This window comes from Cherax quadricarinatus, chromosome 47 (assembly GCF_038502225.1).
Source record: "Cherax quadricarinatus isolate ZL_2023a chromosome 47, ASM3850222v1, whole genome shotgun sequence".
NCBI lineage: Eukaryota > Metazoa > Arthropoda > Malacostraca > Decapoda > Parastacidae > Cherax > Cherax quadricarinatus.
In genome coordinates this window covers 17,187,802-17,203,274 of record NC_091338.1, presented here as the reverse complement: position 1 = coordinate 17,203,274, position 15,473 = coordinate 17,187,802, and the positions used below count along the sequence as shown (strand labels likewise).

The 15,473-nt window shown below is 37.9% G+C and overlaps 1 protein-coding gene across 3 annotated transcripts in view; it reads right to left on the bottom strand.

Annotated features, from left to right (window-relative positions):
• LOC128696495 (double-stranded RNA-specific editase 1) overlaps positions 1 to 15,473 on the bottom strand; it is a 66,258-nt gene that overhangs the window by 18,993 nt on the left and 31,792 nt on the right. For all 3 annotated transcript variants that reach the window (XM_070094724.1, XM_070094725.1, XM_070094726.1), the window contains 4 exons: positions 11,984 to 12,135; positions 8,166 to 8,241; positions 3,520 to 3,698; positions 690 to 942 (listed from right to left, as the gene is read on the bottom strand). In XM_070094724.1, the coding sequence (XP_069950825.1) occupies positions 690 to 942; positions 3,520 to 3,698; positions 8,166 to 8,241; positions 11,984 to 12,135 (660 nt within the window). The remainder of the gene's footprint in view (positions 1 to 689; positions 943 to 3,519; positions 3,699 to 8,165; positions 8,242 to 11,983; positions 12,136 to 15,473) is intronic.

Here is a 15,473-nt window from a genome sequence, read left to right as displayed (position 1 = left end):
ATCGGCAAAAATCAAACATTTCCCCTAATTTCAGCTCCATTTCCAGGTTCTTTTTACAGTAAAACCAATCAAAATCAATTCTATCAAATGAGACCAAGAAAACGAGAATACAACCATAAATACTATACAAAAATAGACCACAAAGTCGGCATTTTAATTAAAAAAAGTAGGATTTTTTTTTTCTCAATATGCACTGCGTGCTGCAGGATTTTTTATATGGTGCACACTGACAACACAGACCCATTCTTTCACATGTGGGCCTACCAGCTTTCTCCTGCTTGATTTGAAGCCGCTAGAATTTATGAGTGTACATACATCAAACACGGTGGCTCGTAAGACGTATACATGTATATACGACTGAAACAGTCAAAGGGTTAATATTTTATGGTAACAAATGTACTGTGTGTGTATTTTTCTTTCTGCATTTTTTAGTGTCTAGTTATATTGATAACAATATATGTCAGTATACATCTGTTATCTAGCATTTAAAAAAAAAAAGTTCCACTTTACGGCAGTAGCCTAGAACCTAACTTGCTGTATAATTGGGGCCCTACTGGATGTATAACAAATTTAATACCTACATGTAAATTACAAATATCAATGATACATAAAATTTATATGAAAGATGCAAAAAAAAAAAAAAAATTATCCCATATAGCAAGAGCTAACTGGACTAGATTCACTCTTACCAGGAGGAACTGCAGTGGCATAAGGCTGAGGAGGTGGAGGACACATGCCGACTCTACCTTCACGCCAGTCATTAAACAGTTTATATATAGCAAATGATGCAAGAGTAGCCCATGGGGTTTTATCTTCTGCTTGACTCTCAGGGGAGACAGAGGTGATAGGTGGTTTCACGAAACTTATCAATGCTGCTTCTGCTGCTGCTTGTTTTGCCAATTGTTTGGATGAGCCAAAGCCTCTGTATTTCTGAGCGTCAACCTACAAAGTAGTAAAATATTTTATTTAATCTAGACTATTTAAAGAGCATTACCTTGTAGCTTAATAGTGTATCATTAGATTTTTCATAAACTATTTAATGAGCATTACATCATATTTAATAAGATTAATTATTAGGCTGTCAGAAGTATTAACAAATATACACTAAAATAAACAGTATATATTTTAACTAACCATTTCTTACCAAGGTAGGATGACCCAATAACAAGGAAAATACATTCAACACACATTCCCTAGCTGTCTTTCCTTAAGTGCATGGACAACTCAATTCATATGATCCAGTGAACTGAAATATCACGGATATTGCAGTGCAGGCACCATACTGTACATCATCCTCCTATAACTAAAGTTTGAATAACTGGTTTCCCCAAAACTCCCCGAGAGAGAGATTTGGTTCCCCAAATCTCTCTAATATGTATAATCCCCCAAACCAGTTGTCTCTTCTTATTCCAATCTAACAAGTTCATACATGCTTACTAGAGGCTTTAGCCTCTACCATTCATAACCTTTTATTTTCACCTTTCACCCCCTCCCTCCAACTCTTCCAGGGACATTATCTACCCCTCTCACCTTTTTGGTCAACAGATCCTTTCTAAATGGCCAAACCATCTCAGCAATCCCTCCTTCACTCTAAATTATGGCATCACACTATTTTTAAACATCTTTGGTTTTTCCCTGTGCATAATATTCACACCACTCACTGATATCAAATGAGAGATCTACACCTCCAGCCTCCTTGTTGCAACATTCAAGGACTATGCCTCATCATTATACCCCAGATATTCCACTTTATTATTTGGCATCCACTGGTAAGCATTCCCCCCCCCCCTCACATTCTTCACAACTACTACCCTTCATCCCATGACTGTTCTGATTCACTTTCTCATTCATAAACCCATCTGCCAATACACCTCCACACTAAGTATACTCATTTCCTTTACTCTGTCCGTCCGATCTGACATTCACTTTCCCATTTGTTAAAAGGTCCTAGAATGCAGCTAAAATATACGTACACTACTCATCTTCAGATTGTACCATATCTAGCTTGAAATTTTCTCAATCTTTAGTGGGTTTCCACCCATATAGGGTTATGCCATAAAAAAAAAAAACATTCCATACATTTGTAATACTCTCAAGTAACTACAATTTACAACTAGAAATTTCTCATAATTTAAGGTAACCTACTCACTACCAAACAACTATCATACACTAAACTTCATACTGACAATTTATTACCTATAATTCTTTTTTTTTCTTTTTCCTCTTCTCACTCAATTAATGATCCACACATCCCCTAGAAATACTTAGTAATTTTATCTTTTATTCCCATACTGAACATAAGCTCCAACCATTTTAACTTTCTTTACGTGTTTTAGCATGTCTTGATTCCACCCACCACTGCTGCTGCTTTTTCCCTATTTCCAATTTTCTTAACACTTTCTTAAATGCTTTGAGTATCACCCACCAGCTCTGCTTCATAGTAGACATCATTGCTTGGTTCAAACATTAAATTCCAACTCACAATTAATCAACTACATACATTCAGTAAGTTCTTGATACCCCTCTCTCCTTATTTAACATTCCCCCCCCATATACATATACATTTTTTAACACGTCAAACATCTCCCACCGAGGCAGGGTGGCCAAAAACAGACACCACTTTCACCATCATTCACACAATCACTGTCTTTGCAGAGGTGCCCCAATATGATAGTTCAGCTATCACTACAAACAGCCAATATCCCAATCCCTCCTTGAGAGTGCAGGCACTGTACTTCCCACTTCCAGGACTCAAGTCTAGCTAACTGGTTTCCCTGAACCCCATCACACAATATAACACTGCTCAAACTCCAACAGCTCGTAAGGTCGACAAAAAACCATTTGTGGTATATGTTCATGTGTATATGTACATGTATGTATATGTACATGTATATGTATATGTACATATATGTGTATGTGTATGTGGATGGGCATCTGTGGATGGGCATCTGTGGATGGGCATCTGTGGATGGGCATCTGTGGATGGGCATCTGTGGATGGGTATCTGTGTGTAGGCATCTGTGTATGGGCATGTAAAGCATTAAGTTGGAACCTGTGAACTGCAACAAGCAAGGAGTGTTTGTGAGCGTATGTGCATGTAATTGTTTGCAATCGTGTCATTACGATTTCGTGAGTCATGCAAGTCTATTATATATGTGTAATTGTGCACATGAGTACATGTATGTTTGTGTGAATATGTACGAGTACACATGATGGTGCATGTACGTGTGTGTGCAACTGCACGAGTACATGTGCAGGTATGCAGCGATGTGTGCACATGCATGTATGTGTGTGTGTATACGTCGGCCCCCTCCCCCTTCTCACAGATAGTGTGTGTGTATGCAGTAGGTATGAGGCTGTAGAATGCTGTTAAGAGTTTTTATGAGGATAGTGAGGCTCAGGTTAGGGTATGTAGGAGAAGGAAATCATTCATTCATTTTCACATACTCACATTAATAAAAAAATAGAAAAAATATTAAATAGCCTATATCCTTGATATTAGGCCATTACTTGCCATACCCCATTAGATACCTCTACAGATATACAGAATGGTTGACCAACTCCTCCCTCCTGTTCAGTAGTATACGTCACTCCAGGCCGAAGTTCGTTGAGGCACATTACTGCATTCTTAGGCCGCACATATTTCCGGATCTTAAGATTCTTGGCTCCTGGCACCTTCTTTCTCTTGATCTTGACGCCTGCCACCACATATTAATTGAAAGGTCACAACACACTTGCCATTGACATGAAAAACAACCTGCCTTAGCTTGCAAGTGAATACAAGATACCAAGTTCAGATCTTTAAGCAAAGTTAAGGCCATTGGGCATAAAGTATCTCCCCACTTTGTGATCAGATTTGCATGCCAGATTGTCACAATAAATTTAGGTGGAATGACTGGGTAGGATTCAGTACCTGGCGTACTTCCCACCTCAGTCAGACATCCATGACAAGTGTGGGCAACTCGCTTCAATTAAAAGTCTCTGAAAATGTCTCTACGACTGTTACGTACGCACCCAGCCTCATGCATGGCAGCCAACGAGGGACCTCTTGTTATAAATACCATTTTATGCCTGAAGACAAACAAACCTACATATAACTTTGCTAAAAGCAAAGCATTACAACAGAATCCCCCGCTGGCTTTCTGGAGTGCTACAATTAACTAGTGTCGTGAGGAGACATAACAGGTCATGGGACCAAAGATGACCTTGCGCGGCCATCAAACTAGCCCGCTGTCAAAACAAAAAAGATCACCAGTAAATATCATGCTAATCATTTTTCAATTAAAGAGTATCCCCTATTAATGAAAGCATCTCTTTGGAAAATTGTTGCTTAAATGATGCAAGCCCAGAAAAATGACATTACTCACACACACACACACACACACACACACACACACGTGCACCACACACGCACACGTGCACCCCACACACATGCACCACACACGCACACATGCACCCCACACACGTGCACCACACGCACACGTGCACCACACGCACACGTGCACCCCACACGCACACGTGCACCACACACGCACACATGCACCACACGCACACGTGCACCACACACGCACGTGCACCACACACGCACACGTGCACCACACACACGTGCACCACACACACACACCACACACGTGCACCACACACACACACGTACACACACACACACGTGCACCACACACACACACACATGTACACCACACACACACACGTGCACCACACACACGTGCACCACACAAACTACACACACAATGCACCATACAAACTACACACCCACATGTGCCCCCACACAAACGACACACCCACACATGTGCACCACAAACTACACACCCACATGCACACCACACAAACTACACTCAGACATGTGCAATGCACAAACTACACCCACAATGGTTTGATCACAATAAGACAACAGAGAGGAAGTATCCCTAGTCTCTCATCCAGGTATATTTTACAATACAATTTTATTACTTATTTCATGGAAGGTGGATTTTAAACAAGCTTGTTCCCCCTTGTTGAAATGTTACCGAAAACCGCCAAGCCAAATTTGTTGTTTGCAAGTGTCTTGAGATTTTGAGTCACAAAAGAGAGAATTCATAAACTTGAGTCACAGTGGCTGTGCCAAGAATTTAAAAAAAAAAAAAAAAAAAAAAAAAAGAGGAGGCATCCTTGATACTGCTAAAATTTTGAATTAAGGAGTTACCCAAATACTCAATATTGTCTGAAATAGTCAATCTTCATTCCTTTCCAATCAGCATATACATGCAAGATTAGGGGTGGAGCAGTATCGGTGGTTATTAGTAAATTTCGAGTCTCAGTGTCAGCCTAAAATTAAGCATCAGTATCAGTGAGTACTGGCTAATTTCAATGGTAATGGTGGGTGTAAGAAAATCTTGATGGTATGTATTATTATCACCCTAAAATCGAATACTGCTATGGGAAAAAAATAGGTATCATCCCACTACTATTAGAGAGTGCCTTCTCATCTCGGCTAAGAACCAGACTCCATGCTGTTCCTTCCCATCGTGTTGTGTCCAAAACATCTTCATGGACTAAAAAGTTGGTAATGAAAAAAAAAAAAGTATCAACCATTTCATTAAGCATGTTAAGTGATGAATGGATCAAAACAATGAACATTTTAACAAATATATGTGGCTATTTTATCAATCTCAGGTAATTATATTGCTTTCATAAAATATACTGTTTTCATATACAATAACTAGACTTCACCCAATTTTCTAGTCTTAAAAATCTCGCCATGATTAATAAGGTTTTTTTTTTTTCCAGGTGGGGCCATAATTTTGGGAACCACTGCCTTCACCCATCAAGATATGCCATTCACCCATCTTCTCATTATCTGATCTATTTTCCATTCCTGATTAAGTTAGTGCACTATACAATTTTAGGAACTTTGTGCTTTCAAGGAATTTTTTTTATTTAATCCTTTCCATTTGTTTTTACAGGAAGCTTACTAGGGGAAGCTGGTCTATAGCTCAGAGTTTCGTACATATTGCCACTTTTGAAGAATTGCATCAGGCCTGCCATCTTCCAGGCACCTGTCAACAGCCTTTTCCTAGTGACTTGCACTGACTTCAGCTCCTCCTTGCAGCACCACTTTCCTGTACTTTACATGTGACAAATTCCATCAGGAGCCTCCTCAGTTTTATTCTCGTTAGTTCTACTTGGTTTGCCCTCTTTCTGGCATTCACACTTCCTAAATTTTAAACAGATGTAATCAGCTCCCCGACTTACAAATATCCACACTTACAAATGAAACACTTTGAAACCAATAATTTTTTATGATCAATCTGCAGATACAAACATTGCAAACAAAAGATTTCTTCTCAGTTGCTTTTCACCAAATGCATTGATATTTTGTAACTTATTCCTTCATGAATGTTCTGAATGCTCAATTTTCTTTGGCAGAGATTGGTAAAGAACTACAGATTTAAACATTACAACTGTTCAAGCTGTATAAATATATTTATTCTATTATTTTTTCACTACATGCATAAACTGACATTCTCTCTATGCTCTCATTTGTTTGAAAAGAGACTGGGCTCTCAGACAATGGAGACAGTCATGTCTTGTACATGAGTCAGCATGTGCCACTCGGGTGCAAGTCTAATCATAACACAAAACTGAATGCATACCCTCACAGTACTAGTGAGAGGGTAGAAAGCACGTGTTGTGCTGTATCATATATGATGGGCAAGTGAAACAGAAATGAAGGGAGGCAGTCCAACTTCTGTCACATGTGCCTGCACTAGCACAGGAATGACTTTCACTTGATAATTGGGAGCCTATGTTCACCATGAAGAGAAGTTATGTAAATAACTTCCTAAAACCTTCCAACTTGCCTTTTCTTTTGTAATACAAGTATGGAACCTATTTCTTGCAATACTGTCCATTTTCTTTTCTAAACATGAGTCTGGAGTGTACTTCCAGTGCCCGTATTTCCTCGAGGCACTGATTTTAATTCATGTTAATTTTGTCCACTTCCTAGCAACTTTCATTAAAGCCATTATGCATTTATTCCCAGTTAATGTTTGTTGCTGACACTGAACTGGTTGAAAACACACACAAGAATCATTTTGACCAGTTAAAGTATGTCTATGCATGCCTAAACTTTAATTACAGCAGGTTGAGCTAAATCAGCATTCAACACGGCTCCATATCAGAGTTACTTGTGAATATAATGCTAAGGGTGTTCGCCAGTCTGATCACTTGTGTTACTTGATGGGTTAAGGCAAAATTGTCAGTCTTGATAGTTTATTTTTACATAAATATTTGTCCAGATTTCCTTCTGGAACTTTTTCAAGTACATGTATTGCTGCATTTGCTAAATTTTTTAATATTGATGTCAATTTGAAATAGCCAAGCAAGATATTTGAGGCCAGGTTTACAAAGTTTGTGAGGCTGTGTTTGTATTTTACTATCCTGTATGTCATCTTTAAACTGCTTCAAATTTGCGTTTAATGGTTTTTACATTGTTTACACATTAAGCAGCTCAGTGAATGTTTCTTTCAATACAGACAACATTTTGTGTGGAGCTCCACTTTTCTGTCTTGTCCAATAAGCAGAAACGAAGACCACATAAGAATGAACCATCAGGAATGGTACACCACCTAATTTTAACTGGTGATTGAATTTATGAACTATTCTAACTTCAGATAAATTCATAGAGGAATTCTCAATAAAGTCCAAAAACACAACAGGTGGGGGAAGGATAAAAAAAAAAAAAAAAATTTGCAAACTCAAAGATCTCCATTAGAAATGCCCAACAAAATTTAAAATGACAAAGTAAAATTTAGGATTAGCAACAAAACTATATAGCAGCTTTTAGGTAAACCATCCTGCTGCCAAATCGATGCATTACACTATCTATAGATCAATTAAAGATTATGTTATAAGCCTCAAAAATTAAAAGTTAAATAATAAAACAGTAAACAAAACATTCCCAGTAATATTAAAGAAAAATTACTGATGCCTCAGACAGATTTATATTTCATTACCTTTTTTGTTTTTTTAAATATTTTGAAGATATTAAATATCTCAATTCATCGGCAAGACAAAGTAACATTTTCCCCCATTTCAAGAAGACCTTTATCCTGGAGGCATGTAACAATATCCAAGATAACATGCCTGAAACAACAATTCTTCCCTACCTCCTAGCTTCTCCCAGGGTCTTTTCCTGTTTTCTGGTTGCTGCTCCCCCTCCTGCATTATGTCATCACTATCAACCTGCAAATTAAACATTGTTAATCATGGAAGGAAAAGGGATAGAGAGCATGGAAAGAAAAAAAGTGAGAAATGCAGGAAATGTTCCTAGCTTCTTTCAATTCTGCTTTTCTGGCTACTGTTCCATTTCCTTTATTGAGGTATCACCATCACATGCAAAACTGCTCATGAGAGGGAAAGAAAAGAAGGAAAGAAGACAGGAAGATGAGAAAATAGTAGAGAGAAAGGCAAGTTCAGAATGAGCTGGAAGAAAGTGGGAGAACACACTTCAGGTAGAAAGACTGCTGAACTTCTTGATTTAAACCTGAAAATTTTGGTAAACTACTCCAGCAGGATATAGTTACATACACACTATCTGGATGCTTCAGATCAAGCTGATAATAAAAAGACTAGGCAGAGCAGACATTTATTTGCTCCACATGGTTTTTTTTTTTACTATGTTTGTTCGCAAATTTGCCATCCAAAACAGATCAAACTGAAAAATCATCTGGCACAACCTGATTGTAAATGGGGAGGAGGTCATCCCATCACTCAGAACTTTGTCACTTAACAAAATCCCATGCCCCACTGTGATGCTAACATCCAAGCTAATACTTTTCATAGACACCACACCACTACAAATACATCCACTTGTCAGTAGGAAATAGTTCTGATACGAGTTTGTATGAGGAAAGCTAGGTGCAGGTTAGAGTATGTAGGAGAGGGAGATTATTTTCCAGTAAAAGTTAAGCCTTAGACAGGGATGCATGTTGTCATCATGTGTGTTTACCATTTATATATGGGATTTTAAGAAGTGAATGCTAGGGTGCTGGGGAGACATGTATCAAAAGATGCAGAAGTATGGAAGAAGTGAATGTTTTCAGATACTTGGGAGTTGACGTGTCGGCGGATGGATTTATGAATGATGAGGTCAATCATAGAATTGATGAGGGAAAAAAGGTGAGTGGTACGTTGAGGTATATGTGGAGTCAAAAAACGTTATCTATGGAGGCAAAGAAGGGAATGTATGAAAGTATAGTAGTACCAACACTCTTATATGGATGTGAAGCTTGGGTGGTAAATGCAGCAGCGAGGAGACGGTTGGAGGCAGTGGAGATGTCCTGTCTAAGGGCAATGTGTGGTGTAAATATTATGCAGAAAATTCGGAGTGTGGAAATTAGGAAAAGGTCTGGAGTTAATAAAAGTATTAGTCAGAGGGCAGAAGAGGGGTTGTTGAGATGGTTTGGTCATTTAGAGAGAATGGATCAAAGTAGAATGACATGGAAAGCATATAAATCTATAGGGAAAGGAAGGCGGGGTAGGGGTCGTCCTCGAAAGGGTTGGAGAGAGGGGGTAAAGGAGGTTTTGTGGGCAAGGGGCTTGGACTTCCAGCAAGCGTGCGTGAGCGTGTTAGATAGGAGTGAATGGAGACGAATGGTACTTGGGACCTGACGATCTGTTGGAGTGTGAGCAGGGTAATATTTAGTGAAGGGATTCAGGGAAACCGGTCATTTTCATATAGTCGGACTTGAGTCCTGGAAATGGGAAGTACAATGCCTACACTTTAAAGGAGGGGTTTGGGATATTGGCAGTTTGGAGGGATATGATGTGTATCTTTATATGTGTATGCTTCTAAACTGTTGTATTCTTAGCACCTCTGCAAAAACAGTGATAATGTGAGTGAGGTGAAAGTGTTGAATGATGATGAAAGTATTTTCTTTTTGGGGATTTTCTTTCTTTTTTGGGTCACCCTGCCTCGGTGGGAGACGGCCGACTTGTTGAAAAAAAAAAAATGTGTTGATATTATTTATACAATTATTACAATATTGTATAACAGTAAATCTACTATTTTTTGGTTTGAATAAAAATTCATTATGTGAATAAAAAATCAAAATGGAATTCATTTGTAGACTAAAAACATCACTATTGAACAGAGGAAATGTTAGTTTAGCTCCAGGAATGCCTGCATTGTTAATTCTGGGCCCTATTTTGAACTTTGCATTAAATTGGCCAAATTACCAATTTCCAATCACTATTTTGTAGTTGAATCAGTTGACTTGGCAATTTGTGCTCAATCGATAGAATAGAAGTAATGTAGTGAAATAGCTAAGGAATAATGTAATTTGCCTAAAATGGGAGTCAAAGTTGGCAAAATCGCCGATGCGTAAATATCGCTGACACATCAAAATTCGCAAGCATAATTTCATCAATTTTCCATCAAATTTCGTACTTTTTGTTTTATTACCTTCAGAGAAAGATTCTCTACCATTTCATAAGAAAAAATAAAAAAAAAAATTCTGAAACTTCTTGGACCCTGGTGCATACTTTGAAATTTGGCCTCTGGACCCCGAAAAGGTTAAAATAACATTTCCTCTGTTCAGTTATGTTTCCAGGCTTTACACGCTAATTCTATTTTGGAGTTTTTATTCAGACCAAAAAAATAGAAGATTTACTGTTATTCAATATTGTAATAATTGTACAGATAATATCAGTGCATTTGTGAATGCATATTAGACCCACCATTTGATGTGTATTGGATGCATGATGTGATTTGATTACTGTTGAACACCAGCAAAAATTTAACATTTCTGCTACTTTGAGCTCAAGTTTCAAGCTATCTTCAGTCCTAAAACCAACGAAAATCATCTCTATTTCAATAATACGATATCTTCCATTCTATCAAACGAGACCAAGAAACCGTGAATACACCCATAAAATCCATACAAAATAACCGTTTTGAACAAAAAACATGGTTGCAGTTTTTTCTCATTATGCACTGCATGCTGCAGGATTTTTTTATATAGTGTACACCTACCACAGACCCATTCTCTCATATCTAGGCCCAAATTTACCACTCACAGCTTATGTGAATGAGCCGAGCTCATCATATAGTACTGCAACACGGACTCTGGCTGTAAACCAGTAGAACAATGGTACAGACCCCTCAAGGGGTTAAAGCCAATTTTCAGAAAGAACCTGTGCTTTAATTTGGGACTACTGAATATCACTAATATGGTTAATATTAACATTTATAAGAAATGATGACCAGAAGACATTTGGGCACAGGAAAGCCATTACACCAGAAAAAATGGATAATTGAATTAGTCAATAATTACCTATCACTGAACAACTGAGATCTATAAATTATCAAGATTCACATTAATAATATTATATTCACTTTCCTGTACATAATTTTTGATATCTGAAAATAAATACTACATACTTTACAATAAATAACCAATATAGCTATTACATTTAGATCTAGCTCACACAATTACTGTAATGGGCAAGCTTCCAACAAGAACCTGAATTAATTGTTTACTTATCCACAAATATTTGTGCAAGTACTTTATCTGTTAAACCTTCTATATATATAATGACTAATGTTGAACAATTTAATTGGCCAATTTAAATGTTAAATAAGGTCGAAGACAAAGAAAAGTAAAGCACAAATGAATCAATACTGTATTTCAGAAGCACCACATATTCAATAAGGTCATTGACAATTTATCAATATTTTATTATTAGAGAATGCTCACTGCAGAACATATTGATTTGTCATCTATCCTAACTAAGGATTAGAGATGTAAGGAATATAGCAAGAACTTCATGAGTGAGAATGCATTGGTTGCCATTTACACCACAATAACTTTAAAAAATCAAAGATGTGAGAAGACAGTTACAGTATCTTGTAGAATAGAAAAAAATTATATTTTAAGAAACTACAGAACTGTATTACTTTTGCACCATTAAGGAAAAATCTCACCTCATTACCAACTTCCATTTTTGCCTCTACATTTTGCTGATAAAAATCCATATCTCTGGATGGTTGATCATTCACTGGGGGTGCAGGAAATGGTTCAACCTCGGGTGGTGGTTCACTTGGTGCTGAAGAACGCCAGTTGCTACGACCACGACCTATTGCAAATAAAAATAGTGTATTTAAATAATGGGGCTTTAAGAACTAACTGCTGTAAACCAATTTAATAATGTACAGTACTTGTTTGAGAATATTCACAAAACATATCAATAATGTTGTTTGGCTACCAATAATTAAAAGTTCTGAAGAAATGGTAAGGAATGTAAAGAATTTTCAACAATAGAAGTAATTAACTAATATCTATGATCCAGCATTTATCAAATGAAGTCTAGGCAAAAGATACACAAACCAAATCATAACAGGCATAACTGTGAAGTATTAATAACGGCATGCAGAAAGAAATACTAAAATACAACCTGGCTTGATACCAATTAACCCTTTTACCATGTTAAGTACATACTAGATATGTAATAAGAAATTTATTCTCAGCCATTTAAATCTAATTTTTGCCACAAACTATTTTGAACAATCTGCCATTTTGTAAACTCTGCTTACTCCGTGAAAGACACCAGGCCCAGTATTTGTAGTTATATGGTGTCTGAGCTAACACCCCTTAGTTGGTGACACTCAGATGACTTGTGTATAGAAGAAATGCACATAATGCAAGGGTTACATTCCTGAAACTGATGCTTCTATGCAATGTAATGTGAATGGGATTAAATCATGTGTATCAGAGAACGGGAGCAGATATTAAATGATCAACTATGGGAGGAGGAAAATAAGTGAATAAATTCATGAATTATGTAAACAAGACTGAAGGTGAGATACAAGAAATTTGTTGTAGAAAGTGTTTATGCACCTGGGGATGGGGACCTTTAATTGACCTATGTATACAAAGAGAATTTATAAGAGATAATACACACTTTAAGAATAAAGGATAAATAAGTACTGTATATAGGATGCAATTCAATGACAGCAGTTTATGAGACTATGTATTAGTAGATAAGAAGTTCATGAACAGAGTTAGGGATGGGTATGGGTTTAGAAGGGAGGCAACACATATACGAGAGTAAGAGATAGATGGGATACACAGAGAATGTCATCAGTGGTAAGAGAAGTGAAAGTCATTAAATTAAAGGAGATAAGGATACAATATAAGCAAGAAGTATAAGGAGAGGTGGGCTAGAGAGAGCATAGGTAATGACAGGGAGTCAAAGAAGAGAGTAAATTAAAGAATGCAGAATTCAAGTTGGCAGCAAAAGTTTGTGAATATAGGAGGGTGGGTGCTGGAGGAAAAAAGAGCAATTGGTGTAAAGAGGGTGGTAAGGGAGAAGAAGTAAGCATATGAGAATTTTTGCAATGCAAAAGTGATATACAGAGGACAGAGAAGAGGGCGAGTGAAAAAGGAGTGAATGAGTGGGTGAGGTTTTATCAACAAATTTTGCCAGGGATAAGAAAGTTATGATGTGCAATCAATAAAAGATCAATGGGATTTATGAAATTGTTAAAAATAAAAGGGCGTGAGTTATTAGACGGGAAGGTGGAGGTACTGGGAAGATGGAGGGAATAACTAGAGTTGTTAAATATTAATGAAGAAAAGGAGGCAGTGATTTCATGCATAGGGAACAGAGGTATAACATCTTGTAGGTGTAAGGAAAAGCCAAAGAGGGTGTGGGAAGAAGTGGTAAGAATGAAAGTTGGGATCAAGACAAATGTTTTGAGCAGGTGGGGATACAGTTTTGGAGTGGTTGATGCATTTGTTCATAATATGCCTGAAAGGGGAGATGGTACCCAAGGACTGGCAGTGAGCATGCACTGATAGTTCCTTTGTAAAAGGGAAAGGGGGATAAGAGAGTAAGAATTACAGGGGAATAAGCCAGTTAAGTATACCAAGTACCGTATATGGTAACATTACTTTATTAACGAATGAATTTAAGACAGTGGGAATGCAGAGGAAGAAGGTTGTCCTTGGAAGGGTAGGGGATGTATAAACCAAGTGTTGACAGTGAACCATATAAGTGAACAATTCTTTGAATTATTATTATAATCGAAAAGAAGCGCTAAGCCACAAGGACTATACAGCGCTGCAGGGCAGGAAGGAAGCGAGGGCATCAGGTGGCAAAAGGGAGATGGATGAGTAATAGGTTACGGATGACAGCGGGGTAGTGGATGGTGAAAGGGTAAAGGGCAGCAAGAGACTGAACTAGAAAGGGTTGAGGGAAGTGCGAAAAGTATCATCAGAGTTTGTGGAGTAAATCAGTCGTTGTCAAGAAGTCAATGAGAGAGTCAGGATTAAAGGAGGGTCCATCAGCAAGAAGGGAAGGTAAAGAGAGAGTAGAACGAAGAGCGACGTTGGAGGTAAATTCTGCGTGCTCGTTGATAGAGAGGGCAGTCTAACAGAATGTGGCTAATCGATACTGGAACTTGACACTGCTCACAGAGAGGAACAGGGTGCCTCTCCATGAGATACCCATGAGTAAGGACGAGTGTGGCCTAATCGCGGCGGGAGAGAGTGGTCTCCCAACCTCGGCACTGATGACAAGAAGACGGCCAGTAACCTATGCTCGGTTTAATAGAATGAAGTTTGTTACCGAGCAGAGTTGACCAACGTTGCTGCCAACGGGTGCGAAGGTGGGTAGCTATTGCAGCAAAATAGTCCAGAAATGGAACACCTCGATAGGAAATTGGTAGGTCATGTACTGCTGACCGCGCAGCAGTGTCTGCCTGTTCATTGCCCTGTACGTCGACATGACCAGGGACCCAACAAAAAACAATATCTTTATGTTTGGTAGAGATACGGCGTAGCCAAAGTTGGATACGGAGAACTAGGGGATGAGACGTATCAATTCTTTGAAAAAATAAGGAACTTTGTTGCATTTAGTGATTTAGAAAAAGCATGACAGGGTGGAGAGAGGACCATTGTGGAAGATACAGCAAATGCATAGAATAAGTGATAGATTATTACTAGTAGAGAATTTTCAAGTGGATAATAAGACTCAAGTTGCGAGTATGTAGGATTATTGTTTTCCAGTAAAATTAAACCCAAGACATGTAGAGTGGAACCTTGACTTACAAGTTTAATCCTTTCCATGACCTACCTCATCACTCAATTCGCTCGTATATCAAATCAATTTTCCTCATTTAAATTAACTGAAATGCCATTAATCCGTTCCAGTGGAATTCCTGCTCTCGGGAGGCAGGACAAAATACTAATATATAACACTAAAACTCTACAGCATATTTACCTATCACAATTAGTCTAATATGACATAATAAACAAAAATAACAGAAACATGATATATATTCTAGAATAAGTCATTATATGACAAGTGGTGGCGGCCATTCCCACTCCTGCTCTGAACATATCGTCCCATGCTTTCCCTTCTGAAGTCTTATTGTAAGAGTGTTTGTGAGGCTAACTGCACTAGATCACTAG